The sequence below is a fragment of the Mobula hypostoma genome, chromosome 3 (genome assembly GCF_963921235.1).
Source record: "Mobula hypostoma chromosome 3, sMobHyp1.1, whole genome shotgun sequence".
NCBI classification, from domain to species: Eukaryota; Metazoa; Chordata; class Chondrichthyes; order Myliobatiformes; family Myliobatidae; genus Mobula; species Mobula hypostoma.
In genome coordinates, this window is record NC_086099.1 from 3,208,564 (window position 1) to 3,227,657 (window position 19,094).

At 44.6% G+C, this 19,094-nt stretch overlaps 1 protein-coding gene across 1 annotated transcript in view; it reads right to left on the minus strand.

Annotated features, from left to right (window-relative positions):
- Positions 1-19,094, minus strand: part of LOC134343819 (lipoxygenase homology domain-containing protein 1-like) — a 345,249-nt gene that overhangs the window by 107,618 nt on the left and 218,537 nt on the right. The window contains exons 25-27 of the mRNA XM_063042573.1: positions 14,004-14,298; positions 10,697-10,848; positions 6,292-6,425 (exon numbers count right to left, since the gene is read on the minus strand). Coding sequence (XP_062898643.1) covers positions 6,292-6,425; positions 10,697-10,848; positions 14,004-14,298 — 581 coding nt within the window. The remainder of the gene's footprint in view (positions 1-6,291; positions 6,426-10,696; positions 10,849-14,003; positions 14,299-19,094) is intronic.

A 19,094-nucleotide genomic window follows, 5' to 3' on the forward strand; every position in this document is an offset into this window, starting at 1 on the left:
TTTTACATGGACACCCCTCTATCCTGAGGCTGTGTCCTCTTGTCCTAGACTCTCCCACCATGGGAAACATCCTTCCGACATCTACTCTGTTTAGGCCTTTCAACGTTCGAAATGTTTCAATGAGATCCCCCTCATCTATCACAATTCCAGTGATTACAGGCCCAGAGCCATCAAATATTCCTCATCAAACATCCCTTTCATTCCCGAAATCATCCTTGTGAACCTCCTCTGGACCCTCTCCAATGCTAGCACATTCTTTCTACGATGAGGAGCCCAAACTATTCACATTACTCAAGGTGAGGCCTCACCAGTGCCTTATAAAGCCTCAGCATCACATCCCTGCTCTTGTATTCTAGACCTCTTGAAATGAATGCTAACATTGTATTTGCCTTCCTCACCACTGACTCAATCTGCAAGTTAACCTTTAGGGTGTTCTGCACAAGGACTCCCAAGTCCCTTTGCATCTTAGATTTTTGGATTTTCTCCCCGTTTAGAAAATAGTCTGCATATTTATTTCTTCTACCAAAGAGCACGACCATGCATTTTCCAACATTGTATTTCATTTGCCATTTTCTTGCCCATTCTCCTAATCTGTCTGTCCTTCCGCAGCCTTCCTGTTTCCTCAACTCTACCTGCCCCTCCGTCAATCTTCATATCATCTGCAAACTTGGTAACAAAGCCACCTATTCCATCACCTAAATCATTTATATACAGCATAAAAAGAAGTGGTCCCAACACTGACCCCTGTGGAACACCACTAGTCACTGGCAGCCAACCAGACAAGGTTCCTTTTATTCCCACTCGCTGCCTCCTTCCAATCAGCCAATGCTCCAACCATGTTAGTAACTTTCCTGTAATATCATGGGCTCTTAACTTGGTAAGCAGCCTCATGTGTGGCACCTTGTCAAAGGCCTTCTGCAAGTCCAAATATACAACATCCACTACTTCCCCTTTATCTATCCTACTTGTAATCTCCTCAAAGAATTCCAACAGGTTCATCAGGCAAGATTTTTCTTTAAATAAACCACACTGACTTTGTCCTGTCTAGTCTTGTGTCACAAGTACTCTATAACTTCATCCTTAACAATTGAACCAACATCTTCCCAATGCCTGAGGTCAGGCTAACTGGTCTCTAATTCCCTTTCTGCTGCTTCCCTCCTTTCTTAAAGACTGCAGCAAATATTTGCAATTTTCCAGTCTATGGAACCATGCTAGAGTCCAATAATACTTGAAAGATCATTACTAATGCCTCCACAATCTCTACCGCTACCTCTTTCAGAACCCTAGGGTGCAGTTCATCTGGTCCGGGTGACTTACGTACTTTTAGATCTTTCAGCTTTTTGAGCACCTTCTCCCTTGTAACAGTAACTGCACTCACTTCTCTTCCCTCACACTGTTTAACATCAGGCACACTGCTAGTGTCTTCCATAGTGAAGAATAATGCAAAATACTCATTTAGTTCATCTGCCATCTCCTTATCCCCCATTATTATTTCTCCAGCCTCATCTTGTAGCGGTCCTATATCCACTCTCATCTCTTTTAATTTTTTTTATGTTCTTGAAAAAACTTTTTCTATCCATCTTGATATTGTTTGCTAGCTTGCTTTCATATTTCATCTTTTTCCTCCTAATGATTCTTACAGTTGCTCTCTGTAGGTTTTTAAAAACTTCCCAATCCTCTACCTTTCCACTAATTTTTGCTTTGCTGTATGCCCTTTCTTTTGCTTTTACAATAGCTTTGACTTTCCTTGTCAGCCATGGTTGTACTATTTTACCATTTGAGCACTTCCTTGTTTTTGGAATACATCTGTCCTGCTTCTTTCTCATTTTTCCCAGAAACTCACACCATTGCTGCTCTGCTGACATCCCTGCCAGCAGCTCCTTCAAATTTACTTTGGCCAATTCCTCTCTCGTACCACTGCAATTCTCTTTACTCCACTGAAATACTGCTATGTCAGACTTTACTTTCTCCCTATCACATTTCAAGTTGAACACAATCATATTGTGATCGCTGTCTCCTAATTGCCTCCGGTTCATTACATAACATCCGATCCAGTATAGTGATCCCCTAGTAGGCTCAATGACAAACTGCTCTAAAAAGCCATCTTGTAGGTATTCAACAAACTCACTCCCTTGAGATCCATTACCAACCTGATTTTCCCAATCGACCAGCATGTTAAAATCTCCCGTGACTATCATAACATTGCCCTTTTGACACGCCTTTTCTATTTCCTGTTGTAACCTGTGGTCCACATCCCAGCTACTGTTGGGAGGCCTGTATATAACTGCATTAGGAACCTTTTACCATTGCAGTTTCTTAACTCAACCCACAAGGATTCAACATCTTCCATCCTCTGACACATCTTTCTACTGATTTGATGCCATTCTTTACCAGTAGAGCCACACCACCCCCTCTGCCTACCTTCCTATCCCTCCGATATAACGTGCTACCTTTAACATTCAGCTCCCAACTACAACCATCCTTCAGCTACGATTCAGTGCTGGCCACAGCATCATACCTGACAATCTGTAATATTGCAACAAGATCATCCACCTTATTTCTTATACTATGCACATTTACATACAACATCTTGAGTACCATATTTGCAATCCTTTCTGATTCTGCATCCCTAATGCACTGATACTCACCCTGTTGGCTGCAATTATGTCCCATCATCTGCCTGCCCTTCCCGACAGTCTGACTGCACACTATCTTTGCTTTTTAACCATCTGTCCTATCCTGAGCCCCTTTACTCTGGTTCCCACCCCCCTACCAAATTAGTTTAAACCCCCTCTAACAGCTCTAACAAACCTGCCCGCAAGAATATTGGTCCCCCTCAGGTCCTGTCACCTTTGAACAGGTCATACCTCCCCCAGCAGAGATCCCAATGATCCAAGAACCTGAAGCCCTGTCCCCACACCAGCTTCTCAGCCACGCATTTACCTGCCAAATCATCCTGTTTCTACCCTCACTGGCGCATGGCACAGACAGCAATCCAGAAATTACTAACATTCTCCCTAGACCTCTAAATTCTCTTTTCAGGGCCTCATTGCTTTTCCTTCCTATGTCATTGGTACCAATATGTACCAAGACATCTGGCTCTCTCCCTCCCTCTACAAAGTGCTATGAATGCAGTCTGAGATGTCCCTAACCCTGTCACCTGGGAGGCAACATGCCATCCGATGGCCCGTTCATGTCCACAAAATTTTCTGTCTGTTTCTCTGACTATTGAGTCCCCTATCACTACCACTCCCCTCTTCTCCTTCTTTCCCTTCTGCACCATGGACCCATGTAACCTGGTCTCTGTGGCATTCCCCTGGTCCTCTGTGGCATTCCCACAACAGTATCCAAAGTGGTATACTTATTATTCAGGGAGATGGCAACAGGGATGCTCTGTGCTAACTACCTATTCATATTTCCATTTCTCCTCATAGTCACCCAGCTACTTGTCTCCTGCAACTTCAGAGTGACTACTACTCTGTAACTTTGACCGACTATTCCCTCACTCTCCTGTACAAGCTGAAGGTCATCCAGCCACTACTCCAGATCCCCAACACGGTCTCCGAGGTGTTCAACCTTCCACTTCACACTTTTCTGGGTTGAACTCCATCTGCCCCTTTCACCAGTTCACTCTGATTCTATCTCCGCTCCTGAGTTATTCACAGCTTTCTTTCTATAAAAGAACAACTTCATCTTGTCACTTTCCCTGTAATCATTTCCAAATGGTCATGTAACGGTTAGTGCAATGGGATTAGAGCTCGGGCTGTTGGATTTCAGAGTTCAGTCCCAGCATCCGTTGTAAGGAGTGTCCTTGTCCTCCCTGTAGAATGTGTGGGTTTCCTCCGGATGTTCCAGTTTTCTCCCACGATACATAGACATAGGTTCACTGATCGCTGTAAACTCTCCCTTGATTGGGATAGGGGCTGCTGGACAGTATGGCTGAAAGGAACAGGAAGGTTTGTTCCACGCTGTATCTCAATAAATGAATAAAAAGATTTCTTCATGTTAGTCTTTAAAAGAAAGCAGGAAGTAGATATAGAAACATAGAAACATAGAAAATAGGTGCAGGAATAGGCCATTCGGCCCTTCGAGCCTGCACCGCCATTTATTATGATCACGGCTGATCATCCAACTCAGAACCCCGCCCCAGCCTTCCCTCCATACCCCCTGATCCCCGTAGCCACAAGGGCCATATCTAACTCCCTCTTAAATATAGCCAATGAACTGGCCTCAACTGTTTCCTGTGGCAGAGAATTCCACAGATTCACCACTCTCTGTGTGAAGAAGTTTTTCCTAATCTCGGTCCTAAAAGGCTTCCCCTCTATCCTCAAACTGTGGCCCCTCATTCTGGACTTCCCCAACATCGGGAACAATCTTCCTGCATCTAGCCTGTCCAATCCCTTTAGGATCTTATACGTTTCAATCAGATCCCCCCTCAATCTTCTAAATTCCAACGAGTACAAGCCCAGTTCATCCAGTCTTTCTTCATATGAAAGTCCTGCCATCCCAGGAATCAATCTGGTGAACCTTCTTTGTACTCCCTCTATGGCAGGGATGTCTTTCCTCAGATTAGGGGACCAAAACTGCACACAATACTCCAGGTGTGGTCTCACCAAGGCCTTGTACAACTGCAGTAGTACCTCCCTGCTCCTGTACTCAATTCCTCTTGCTATAAATGCCAGCATACCATTCGCTTTTTTCACCGCCTGCTGTACCTGCATACCCACTTTCAATGACTGGTGTATAATGACACCCAGGTCTCGTTGCACCTCCCCTTTTCCTAATCGGCCACCATTCAGATAATAATCTGTTTTCCTATTTTTGCCACCAAAGTGGATAACTTCACATTTATCCACATTAAATTGCATCTGCCATGAATTTGCCCACTCACCCAACCTATCCAAGTCACCCTGCATCCTCTTAGCATCCTCCTCACAGCTAACACTGCCACCCAGCTTCGTGTCATCCGCAAACTTGGAGATGCTGCATTCAATTCCCTCATCCAAGTCATTAATATATATTGTAAAGAACTGGGGTCCCAGCACTGAGCCTTGCGGTACCCCACTAGTCACCGCCTGCCATTCTGAAAAGGTCCCGTTTATTCCCACTCTTTGCTTCCTGTCTGCTAACCAATTCTCCACCCACACCAATACCTTACCCCCAATACCGTGTGCTTTAAGTTTGCACACTAATCTCCTGTGTGGGACCTTGTCAAAAGCCTTTTGAAAATCCAAATATACCACATCCACTGGTTCTCCCCTATCCACTCTACTAGTTACATCCTCAAAAGATTCTATGAGGTTCGTCAGACATGATTTTCCTTTCACAAATCCATGCTGACTTTGTCCGATCATTTCACCGCTTTCCAAATGTGCTGTTATTACATCCTTGATAACTGACTCCAGCAGTTTCCCCACCACCGACGTTAGGCTAACCGGTCTATAATTCCCCGGTTTCTCTCTCCCTCCTTTTTTAAAAAGTGGGGTTACATTAGCCACCCTCCAATCCTCAGGAACTAGTCCAGAATCTAACGAGTTTTGAAAAATCATCACTAATGCATCCACTATTTCTTGGGCTACTTCCTTAAGCACTCTAGGATGCAGACCATCTGGCCCTGGGGATTTATCTGCCTTCAATCCCTTCAATTTACCTAACACCACTTCCCTACTAACATGTATTTCGCTCAGTTCCTCCATCTCACTGGACCCTCTGTCCCTTACTATTTCTGGAAGATTATTTATGTCCTCCTTAGTGAAGACAGAACCAAAGTAATTATTCAATAGGTCTGCCATGTCCTTGCTCCCCATAATCAATTCACCTGTTTCTGTCTGCAGGGGACCTACATTTGTCTTTACCAGTCTTTTCCTTTTTACATATCTATAAAAGCTTTTACAGTCCGTTTTTATGTTCCCTGCCAGTTTTCTCTCATAATCTTTTTTCCCCTTCCTAATTAAGCCCTTTGTCCTCCTCTGCTGAACTCTGAATTTCTCCCAGTCCTCAGGTGAGCCACTTTCTCTGGCTAATTTGTATGCTTCTTCTTTGGAATTGATACTATCCCTAATTTCTCTTGTCAGCCACGGGTGCATTACCTTCCTTGATTTATTCTTTTGCCAAACTGGGATGAACAATTGTTGTAGTTCATCCATGCAACCTTTAAATGCTTGCCATTGCATATTTTGCTCTGTAAATAATTTATTTACTTGTTGAAAGGAAGATAGGAAATTGTTTAATCTCCAAAATAGTTTGTATGAGATCTTTAATTTCTCTCTTTTTACGAGCCTCAGAACTCACCTGGTGTCATCCTTCTCATCGACGATCTCCACCCGGTCCAGGAACCAGGCTGCATATCCCCCTGAGTTATCATGCCGAATTCGGAGTTTCTTTAATGTCCCCAAGTCAATGGCTTTGACCATGAATACATCTTCCTGCATTCAAACAATTTAACGTTGTAACTAGGGCGGAGTAACGTAGTAGTTAGCACACGCTTCACGGAGCAAGCAAACAGCTCAGGGCTCAGTTACAGCCACTATCAGAAAGGAGCTTATACTTTCTCCCCATGACCACATGGCTTTCTCTAGGTGCCACACAGGGGTTAGGCTTAGGAACGTGTGCACTGCAGAGTTGCCGGCTGCCCCCTGCTCATCCTCGGACTGTGCTGGTCATTGAAGCAAACAATACATTTAACACTTTGTTTTATGGTGCACGTGACAGATAAAGCGGATGTTTATCTTCAAAGGCATGAGGTGCCTGGACTAACACACACACAGGACAAAGTGAGGCTGGTTCAGACACAGAGAGTCTGAGTTTGAGGAAAGAGGAGAAAGTGAAAAAAACTCAAGAGTGAAGTTTACTCTGACAGTGAGCAGTGTCAACAATGGGCTGGCATCTCCTCATCACCGGCAACAGGAGACACACCTAGTATACCGGGTAGTAATACAGCTCTAGAGGCACGGCTTCACTCCTGACCCTGGCTGCTCTCTGTATAGAGCTTGCATGGTTTTAGTCTCGACCCTGATGCTGTGTGTGTGGAGTTTGCATGGTTTCAGTCTCGACCCTGATGCTGTGTGTGTGGAGTTTGCATGGTTTCAGTCTTGACCCTGATGCTGTGTGTGTGGAGTTTGCATGGTTTCAGTCTTGACCCTGATGCTGTGTGTGTGGAGTTTGCATGGTTTCAGTTTCGACCCTGATGCTGTGTGTGCGGAGTTTGCATGGTTTCAGTCTCGACCCTGATGCTGTGTGTGCGGAGTTTGCATGGTTTCAGTCTCGACCCTGATGCTGTGTGTGCGGAGTTTGCATGTTCCCTCACAGCTTTCCCCACATGCCACGGTTTCCTCTCAAATTCCAAGGATGTGCAGACTGTTTAACTGGCTGCTGTAAATTCCTTCTGATGTATGCTAGTATGTGGTGGATGAGCCGAAGGGCCTCCTTCTGTGCTGTCGTGCTCTACGTCTCGAAGTGAGGGATCAGCGAACGCATCAGAATCAGGCTTATTGTCACTGGCAGATGGTGCGAAATTTGTTTCGCACCAGAATTACAAAGCAATACATAAAATATTACTGGAAGTTACGACAAGAAATATAAATAAACAATTCTTGGGGAAAGATAGCAAGATGATGAATTGATGCGGCTGCAGGTGAGAGTGGGTCAGAGGAAAGCACGGGGTATTAGTGGGGATGCTCAAAGAGGCAACATTAACTTGATGGACTGAATGCTCTCCTGTGTTGTAAAAAAATATAAACATACGAACATGTATGCTCTAAAAAGATCAGAATTAGAATCAGGTTTAATATCATTGACATATGTAGTGATTTTTTTAGTTTTGTGGCTATGCTGTAAATAAAATACTATAAATTACAATAAGAAATATATATTTGAAATTGAATTTCATAAGTGGTTCAAAAGAGAGTAAAAACAGTGAGGCGGTGTGTATCGGTCTGTTCACTGACCATTCGGAACTCTATGGCAGAGGGGAGCAAGAGGTTCCGAGAACTTTGAGAGTGAGTCTTCAGGGTCTTGTTCATCGCTGTCTATGATTGTTTAAAACAATCAAGTAGATTGCTAGGAACACACACAAAATGCTGGGGGATCTCAGCAGGACAGGCAGCATCGATGGAACAGAGTACAGTTGATGGTTCGAGCTGAGACCCTTCAGCAGGACTGGAGAGAAGGATGAGAAGTTCGAGCAAGAAGGTGGGGGTAGGGGAGGAAGAAGGACAAGGTAGTAGGTGATGGGTGAAACAGGGAGAGGGGAGACTGAAGTAAACAGCCGGGAAGTTGATAGTGAGAGAAATAAAGGGTTGGAGAAGGGGGAATCTGGTAGGAGAGAGTAGAAGACCATGGAAGAATGGGGGAGGAGCACCAGAGGGAGGTGATTTAAATATCTCTGCTAGGGCCCATGCAATTTATGCACTAGTCTCCCGTAAGGTTGAGGGACACCTGGTCAGGTAACACATTGTTTTCTCTGTGGGATTTATACGTTCTCATTTATGTGATTACATATAATTCCTAAAGGGAAATCAACACAAGATCGAGAAAATCACAAGAAGGAAGGAAGGAAGTCACTCATATACTGTGTGAACTTCACGGGACACCAGTAGTCAGGCAAAACTCGGGATTTTTCACCATATTTCTTTTGCTGTGTATTGGAGAAACTGTTTGACATCATCTTTGAAAACTGAGATTTCGCCAAAAATTCTCATGTTCAAGTTCAAGTTCCGTTTACTTTCATCCAACCATACACATGTATACCAACAAATGAAACGTCGTTCCTCTGGACCAAGGTACAGCAACACAATAAATATAACTCACATACAACCATACACATGTATACCACCAAACGAAACATCGTTTCTCTGGACCAAGGTACAACAACACAGTAAATACAACTCACATACAACCGTACACATGTGTACACCAAATCAATAATGCTCCTCTAGACCAAGGTACAACAACACAGTAAATATAACTCACATACCACCTTACACATGTATACCATCAAACGAAACATCGTTCCTCTGGACCAAGGTACAACAACACAGTAAATATAACTCACATACATCCTTACACATGTATACCATCAAACGAAACATCGTTCCTCTGGACCAAGGTACAACAACACAGTAAATATAACTCACATACATCCGTACACATGTATACACCAAACGAAATATCGTTTCTCTGGATCAAGGTACAACAACACAGTAAATATAACTCACATCCAACCGTACACATGTATACACCAAACGAAACATCGTTCCTCTGGACCAAGGTACAACAACACAGTAAATATAACTCACATACATCCGTACACATGTATACACCAAACGAAATATCGTTTCCCTGGATCAAGGTACAACAACACAGTAAATATAACTCACATCCAACCGTACACATGTATACACCAAACGAAACATCGTTCCTCTGGACCAAGGTACAACAACACAGTAAATATAACTCACATACAACCGTACACATGTATACACCAAACGAAACATCGTTTCTCTGGACCAAGGTACAACAACACAGTAAATATAACTCACATACATCCTAACACATGTATACACCAAACGAAACATCGTTTCTCTGGACCAAGGTACAACAACACAGTAAATATAACTCACATACATCCTAACACATGTATACACCAAACGAAACATCGTTTCTCTGGACCAAGGTACAACAACACAGTAAATATAACTCACATACATCCTAACACATGTATACACCAAACGAAACATCGTTTCTCTGGACCAAGGTACAACAACACAGTAAATACAACTCACATACAACCGTACACATGTATACACCAAACGAAACATCGTTTCTCTGGACCAAGGTACAACAACACAGTAAATACAACTCACATACAACCGTACACATGTATACACCATGTATAGACACAACAGTGGCTATATACCATTAGGAGTTTGATAAGATTTGGTTTGTCACCAAGAACACTTGAAAATTTCTACAGATGTACCGTGGGGAGCATTCTGACTGGCTGTATCACTGTCTGATATGGAGGGACTACTGCACAGGATCGAAGTAAGCTGCAAAGAATTATAAAATTAGTCAGCTCCATCATGGGTACTAGTCTCCGTGGTATCCAGGACATGTAGAAGAAGTGATGTCTCTGAAGGCTGGTGTCCATCATCAAGAATGTCCATCACCCAGGACATCTCCTCTTCAGAAAGGAGGTACCGCAGCCTGGAGGCATACACTCAACGAACAGCTTCTTCCCCCCTGCCATCTGATTTCTAAATGGACATTGAACCCATGAACACTACCTCAACACTTGTTTTATTTCTATTGCTCTGCTTTATCAATTCGTACATTATCATTACACATTATTATTGTGTATATTATTAGCCTGTACATTATTGGAAGTTCAGCCTGCACACTGCTAAGTGTGTTTTAAATGTGACTGCTTTAAGGAAAGAATTTCCCACTCAGGATCAATAAAGTATTTATTATTATTATTATCTTTGCACTAGTTATTTAATTTAACTATCTAATATATATATAGACTTTCTGCAATTCCCTTCTTTCTTGATCATGATGCATTGCATTGTATTGCTGCCGCAAAGTCACGACATATGCCGGTGATATTAAACTTGACTCTGATTCTGATGACAGGGATGGACAAACTCACAATGTATAAAAGGCGACGCCCTCCACTCTGACAGTTATACCCTACCTGTCCTTTTTCAAACTTGTTGAGATGATTTGACCTCTTGAGGTGTCGTTCTCCTGTGTCAGTTGTCTCACCGTAGATGTTAATGAAGACGTTCGCATCTGTTCCTGCACCTAGGACATTCCCAGTAAACACGTGGACAGTGTACGAGTTCTCTGTGAATACAAAGATGAAGAAAAATCTGCCAACATCATAAAAACAGGGAATGCCGGAAACACTCCGTAGGACAGGTAGAATCTGTGGAGAGGGAAATAGAGACCATAAGACATAGGAGTATATTTAGGCCATTCAGCCCATCGAGTCTGCTCTGCTATCTCATCATGGCTGATCCCAGATCCCACTCAACCCCATACACCAGCCCTCTCACCATATCCTTTGATGCCGTGACCGTTCAGGAAACTATCAACTTCCGCTTTAAATACACCCACGAACTTGGCCTCCATTGCAGTCTGTGGCAGAGCATTCCACAGATTCACTACTCTTCGGCTAAAAAAATTGCCTCCTTACTTCTGTTCTAAAAGGTTGCCCTTCAATTTTTGAGTCTGTGCCCTCTAGTTCTGGATACTTCCCCCCGCCCCCCAGAAGAAACATCCTCTCCACATCCGCCTTATCTAGTCCTTGCAACATTTGGAGGTTTCAATGAGCACGCGTCACACTGTCCGGGTGACTGAGGAGACCTCGTTCAGAGAAAGGTCGCAGCGACTGGCCTCTGCAGAGGTGGAGGGTGTTCGGCAGCATTTGTTGAAGTTGAAGGAAGCTGAGATCATCACCGAGTCCTGAAGCCCCTATGCGCCCTCAATAGTAGTGGCCCAAAAGAACAATGGGAAGGTACAGATGCATGTGAACTATAGGCCTCTGAACAGGCGTACCGTCCTGACCAGTATACGGTCCCCAGGATCGGAGACAGACTGGACTGTCTGAGTGGTGTGAACTGGTTCAGTGTGCTGGACTTGAGGAGTGGATATTACCAGATCCCCATGAATGAGGCTGACAAAGAGAAGACGGCATTTATATGTCCACTGGGATTCTTCCAGTTCGAAAGGATACCCCAGGGCATATTGGGAGCCCCAGCGACTTTCCAGCATGTCATGGAGAAGACGGTGGGGGATATGAATTTGCTTGAGGTGTTGGTGTAACTGGATAACCTCATAGTGTTTGGGTCCAAATTGGAGGAACATGAAGTGAGGCTACTGAAGGTGCTGGGCCACCTGAAAGCTAAAGGGCTAAAACTTTCCCTGGACAAGTGCCAGTTCTGCAGGATATCTGTCAGTTATGTTGCGCACATAGTCTCACGGGATGGAGCAGCTACGGATCCTGCTAAGATAGAGGTGGTGACCACATGACCAAGGCACCAGACTGTGAGCGCTTTGCTCTCCTTCTTTGGGTTCTGTAGGTACTCAGCTTCTGTGTGGTTACCTTTCTTCGGGGAAAAAAGAGAGGAGGATAAAAGGAGAGGAGGGTAAAGATTATCATAGTACTTCGGAGCCTTTTGGAGCAAGATGGGATGCAAAATGTGAAGAGGCCTTTCAGTCGCTGAAGGAGATGCTGACCCAGGCGCCTGTGCTGGCTTTCGCAGACCCCCAATTGCCGTATTTACTGCACACAGATGCCAGCAGAGAGGGGTTGGGGGTGTCCTGTATCAGGATCAGGGTACAGGGTTGAGACCTGTTGCGTTTGTCAGCTGGAGTCTGTCACCCTGAGAAAAACTATCTCATGCACTAATTGGAGTTCCTGGCATTGAAATGGGCTGCGGTGGATAAATTGAGTGACTACCTCTATGGTGTCAAATTTGAGGTGAGGACGGGCAACAATCTTATTTCCCAAACTTATATCCTGACCTCAGCGAAACTGGATGCCACAGGGCCACTGGTGGTTGGCGGCGTTGTCTGCCTCTGATTTCAGCCTGAAGTACCGGCCGGAGCAGAACATTGATGCCGATGATTTGTCCCGACGTGCGCATGAAGGGCTGGACAGGGACGAGGAGTGGGAGAGCGTTCCTGCCCCGGGGGTGAAGGCCATGTGTCAGTTTGCTATCACGGGGAAGGCAGAGGAAAGGCAAGCGTAGAATCAAGCGGTATATCAGTTGAGAGCTTCTGATGGCACCATTGCTTTTCTTTTCTTCTTGACTGGATTTACCACAGCCTTTGTACACTACCATAACTTCCCTGTCCCCTACCATAACTTCCCTGTCCCCTACCATAACTTCCCTGTCTCCTACCATAACTTCCCTGTCCCCTACCATAACTTCCCTGTCTCCTACCATAACTTCCCTGTCCCCTACCATAACTTCCCTGTCTCATTGGAACGTACCTGTGCAGAACTCCACACAAATATCCCCTGAACATTTGCCACATTTCTTCCATACTTTCCCCTGAGAACATCTGTTTCCAATTAAAGCTTCCAATTTCCTGCCTGATAGCCTCGTAATTCCCCTTACTCCAATTAAATGCTTTCCTAACAGAATGTTGGAATTTTGAATTCTTCTTGCTCATGTAAATATTTTGTATATACTGCTATTTTTATGAACAAACTTACTTCCGGAAGTGTGTGTTTTCTATTCACTGCCTCCTTCCGATACCTAGAGCTTCTGATGACATACAAGCACCTGGTATAATACTATGCAATTTGATTTTCTCATAAAGAGTGCAGCGGCCAGTCACACGAGATAGGACGAGCGCTATACAGGTGTTACAATATCATTGCAAGCTTTATTCAATTTGCAGGTTTAGTTAAGGAACTGAATTTAAGTTCACCAGATGGAAACTTGAACTGACATCATGTTAGCGGTTCTACCTTTAGAGACAGGTTCGAAAGCAGGAATCCAGCCATCATTTGCAGACGTAGTGGGCCTGTCACCAGTTTTAGACTGTTAGGCCATAAGACACAGGAGCAGAATTAGGCTCACTGAGCCCATCTGGACTGCTTCAGCATTTCAACATGGCCAATTTATTATCCCTTTCAACCCCATTCTCCTGCCTTCTCCCCAGAACCTTCGATCCTCTGACTAATCTAGAAACTATCAACCTCCACTTTAAATGTACCCAGTGACTTGGCCTCCACAGCCATTTGTGGCAGCAAATTCCACAGATTCAACACCCTCTGGCTGAAGAAATTCCTCCACACCTGTGTTCTGAATGGACACCTCTCCATTCTGATGCCATGCCCTTTGGTCCTAGACGCCCCCACTACAGGAAACAATCTCTCCACACCCACTCTATCTCAGCCTTTCTAAATTAGCACCACGACTCCCTTCAGCAGTGTCAGTGAAGCGATTTATCAAAGATGAAAGTGAGCCAGGAACCTCCCTTACCTTCCAGGTCCTCAGCATCTTCTGGCAGGAGTTCCACCACCAGCTGTCGGTCTCCCTCGTCACTGGCCAGCCAGCGTTGACAGTTGAAAGTGTATGTCTCCACCACTTCCTCCGGTATGGCATTCACATCCTCCTCTACCTTCTTTTTCTTTTTCTTCTTCTTTTTGTCGTCCTGCACAGTCTGGAGTTTCAGCCGGCTGATCCTGATGGAGTCCAGGAACCAGCCTGGGGCAATACCACTCCCATCATGGCCCACACGTAATTTCACCAGTCTGCCCACGTCCAGCGCCTCCATCTGTGCACGTGCAAAACAGCCACTTCATCAGAGAGTAAGGACATCATCACAGGAACAAAAATAGGCCAAGGTCAGGAGAAATGTTACCAAAACCAGGGCAGTGCTGTGCTCCCCCTTCGGGCAATTGGAATTGGTTGGAAATTTTCACATGTACGGAGACACTGTGAAAAGTTTGTCTTGTATTGTGTTCATACAGACCAGATCATTACACATTGAGGTAGAACAAGGTAAACCAATAACAGAATGCAGAATAAAGTGTGACAGCTCGAGTGAAAGTGCAGTGCAGGCAGACGATAAGGTGCAAGATCATAATGAGGTAGATTGTGAGGTCAAGAGTTCATCTGTTTGTACTAGGAGACCATTCAATAGTCATATAACCGTGGGACAGAAGCTGTCCTTGAGCCTGTGGCATGTGCTTTCAGGCTTTCGAATCTTCTGCCCGATGAGAGTGGGGGGAAGAGAGAGTGTCCAGTGAGGGTGGGGACTTTGGCTATGTTGACTGAGGAAGCGAGAAATGCCTTCTCACTGCCTCAGGAAAATCAAAATGAAATCACCTACCCGATTACTGAGCCGATCCCACAATCTCCGGACTCACTTTCAAAGAATCTACAACTCATGTTCTCAATGTTTATTATTTACTTATTATTAATATTCTGTTTTTTAAAATCTTTTTTGGATTTGCATAATCTGTCGTCTTTTGCATATTAGTTGCTTGTTTGTCTCAGTTAGTGTACAGTGTTTCACTTATTCTATTGTGCTTCTTTGTATTTACTGTGAATACCTACAAGAAAATGTATCTCGGGGTGGCATATGGTGACCTACTGGGGCACCACCATGGTACAGTGGTTAACTTGCGTCAGTGGAGTTCGGAATTCAACTCCGGCACTGTTTGTAAAAAGCTTGTACATCTTTCCCATCAACACATGGGTTTCCTCCAGGTGCTCTGGTTTCCTCCCACAGTCCAAAGACGTACCGGTTAATAGGTTAATTGGTCATTGTAATTTGTCCTGTGAGTAGGCTAGGGTTAAGTGGTTGAGTGAACTCAGCCTTTTCTCCTTGGAGCGACGGAGCATGAGAGGTGACCTGATAGAGGTGTATAAGATGATGAGAGGCATTGATCATGTGGATAGCCAGAGGCTTTTCCCCAGGGCTGAAATGGCTAACACAAGGGGGCATCATTTTAAGGTGCTTGGAAGTAGGTAGAAGGGGGATGTCAGAGGTAAGATTTTCACAGAAAGTGATAGATACATGGAGCTTAGAAAAATAGAGGGCTATGTGTTAGGGAAATTCTAGGCAGTTTCTAGAATAGGTTACATGGTCAGCACAACATTGTGGGCCAAAGGGCCTGTAATGTGCTGTCGATTTCTATATTCTTTGTTAAATTGGTGGTTTGCTGGACAGTGTGGCTCATTGGGCTGGAAGGGACTGAGGGACTGTTCCGCACTGTATCTTTAAATAAATAAATATATGTACTTTGATAATAAGTTTACTTGAATTCGCGGAGGGTGTAAGAGCTCAGGGCTTTTCCAGTTTTCCTGGTTGGCTACACTAGAAAGGGGTGTGTCCAGCTGCAGCCATGGTGATTGGTCCATACAGGGCGTAGAGAATATGTTAAGTGATCTGGTCACTGCACAGGGGCTTGAGAATCCTCATGCACGATTCTCTAAAGGTTAACTTGCAGTCTGAGTCGGTAGTAAGGAAGGAAAATGCAATGTTAGCAATCATTTTGAGAGGACTAGAATATTAAAGCAAGGATGTAATGCTGAGGCTTTATGAGGCACTGGTCAGAAGTATTGTGAGTTTTGGGCTCCTCATCTAAGAGAAGATGTGCTAGCATTGGAGAGAGTCCAGAGGAGGTGCACGAGAATTATTCTTGGAATGAAAGGGTTAATATATGAAGTGTGTTTGATGGCCCTGGGCCTGTACTCACTGGAGTTTAGAAGAATGAGGAAGGATCTCATTGGAACTATCAAATATTGAAAGGCCTAGAGAGAGTGGATATGGAGAGGGAGTTTCCTATAGTGGAGGAGTCCAGGACCAGAGGGCACAGCCTCAAAATAGAGGGACAACCATTTAGAACAAAGACAAGGAGGAATTCTTTAGCCAGAAGATGAATAATCTGTGAAACTTATTACCACAGGCAGATGTGGAGGTCTAGTCATTAAGAATATTTAAAGTGGAGGTTGATAGCTTCTTGGTTAGTCAGGGCATCAAATGATATGGCAGGAAGGCAGGAGAATGGCATTGAGAGGGATAATAAATCAGCCATGATGGAATGGCGGAGTGGACATGGTGGGTCAAATGGCCTAATTCTGCTCCTGTGTGTTATTGTTGTTTTGCCCTGGTTAAGATTTTTACTGCTATGTTGTAGGTATTTCATTTTAGCAGTTCTGTAAGAGCAGTGTGTTTTGGTCTCAGCTAAAAATCAAGGGGCTATGATGTTCAAGTTGGGAATGTTGTGTCAGCTAATCAGGATGGCGGAGTCAGGAGAAAGCTTGAGAGAGGGGGGCAGAGAGAGGTTGGTGACGGACAGTGTGGTTTGCGGGATTTTTTCGGCAGAAGCTGTGGAGAGGGCAGGAAGGAAGATGGCTGGGAATGCTGTGGGAAGGAGTGTCCCCATTGCACAAAGTGCCCTGTGCAGATGAATGACTCCAAGGAGGAAGGGTCAATACTCCTGCAAGACAGCCAGTTCATTCGAGATGGATTTGGAGCAACGTTCAGAATGTGGTGTGTGCTTTCACCCAGACCGTGGGTCCAGCACGTGAGTAAAAAAGGACAACTTCAAGATGAGCTCCAACTTTATGTGCATGTTTGGATTGGATTAACTGTAATGGGCCTTTTATATTTTTTTCTTTTCTTTTTCCTATTAACTGTTCCATAAAACTGAAATTTGTAAATATAATTTCTTTATAATTTAATGCTGTGTACGATCTGTTATTTCATGTTGACTAACATGTGTATGGGCAATACTTACACAGTATTAGCTCAAATTGACATTTCTTTAACTGGAACATCATGGCATTCCTGTTTGGCTGAATCCCAAATTATAGTGACCCTAGATGTATATTGTTGATGAAAGGTGCCTTCTTGCTGCCTAGTCCTGTGGCTACTAGCAGAGCCGGCTAACAGGCCAAGTTTGAATACGGGCCCAGTGAGGGGTCGCATGGTCTTACACACAGGAGCTGAATGCGAGGAGGTGGGTGACCACCAGGAAGGGCGGTAAGGCAAGCAGGTACTGCAATAGTCCTCTGTGATCCATCCTTTCGCTAACAAGTCTAAGCATTGGGTGTTGTTGTGGGGAATGAAACAGCCCTGCTATTTTGTCCTGTATTTTCCCAACGGTAGATGACCTAGTCTCCATTTCGTTGTTTTCAGCACCCATTCTTTCTTGAACAGTGGGCTCACATTTGCAGTTCTTCCATAAGACCATGGAATATAGGAGCAGAAGTAGGCCATTCAGCCCATCGAGTCTGCTCTGCCATTCAATCATGGGCTGATCCAATTCTTCCAGTCATCCTCACTCCCCTGCCTTCTCCCCATACCCTTTGATGCTCTGGCTAATCAAGAACCTATCTATCTCTGCCTGAAACGTACCCAATGACAGGGCCTCCACAGCCACTCATGGCAACAGATTCCACAGACTTACCACCCTCTGACTAAATTAATTTCTCCGCAATCCCTAACAGCCTCTCTTGACTGAAAGGGAATTTTTATTGAGCATAGAGCAGTACACACAGGAACAGGCCTTTTGGCCCACGATGCTGTGCTGAACCAATTAAATTAGTCATCAAATGGCCAACTAAACTAATCCCTTCTGCCTACACAATGTCCATATCATTCCTTTTTTTTCTCACATTCATGTGTCTAAACATCTCTTTTTGCGTTTACCACCACCCCAGTCCACTCTCTGTGTAAAAAACTTGCCCTTTACGTCTCCTTTAAGATGACTCCCTCTCACCTAAAATGCATGCACTCCGGTTTGGGATTGTGAATATTGGTAGTTCGGGTTAAGGTGTTTAATACTGTGGTGTTCGTCGAGCTTGGTAATTAGCTTGCAGACGTTTCGTCACCAGTCGAGGTGACATCCTCAGTGTGCAGTTGTTGGTGTTTGCCTCTGAGAGTGCCCATATTGCCACCCCCCATTCAACTGCCTGGGTCCTGACTGGCTACCCTTCAGATGACCTTTGAATTCTACTGGTTCTTGGGCGTTGGTAGGTGGCGTATATTTCCGTACGTTTGTTTACAGAGTTATCATGCTATTAAAAGTGTCATGTTTGCCTGCGGCAGAACCCCCGTGGTGTCCCAGTTGAAGTGGTGTCCCTCTCGGTCCTCATGTACCGAGATCAGCGACAGTGGATCATATCTCCGTACCGCCGGTTTGTGTTCCTGTAAACGAGTTGAGAGCTTACGTCCTGCCTGGCCGATGTAGTTCTTGGTGCAGTCTCCACAGGTGATCTTGTACACCACAGTGCTTTTGTCAGCTGTCTTTACTAGTACCTTGGTTCTTGAGACAAGCTTCCTTAAATTCGCTGTTGGTTTGTGAGCGATTGTGATTCCATGAGGTTCCAGCAGTTGAGCTGTCATTTCACGTCTTGCACTGCGCATTGAGACAGGTCTGAGTGGTATTCTGTCCTTAGTCAGCATCTCCTGATGAAATTCAGTGGGTAACCATTGTTCTGGAGAAGTTTGAATAAGCGCTTCTCTTCCCTGGCCCTAAGTTGGGTGGTTGTGCAGTGTTTGTGCTCTCTGTGAAATCAGCTTTTCTTGTGGGGACTGGGTGGTGGCAGTGGAAGATC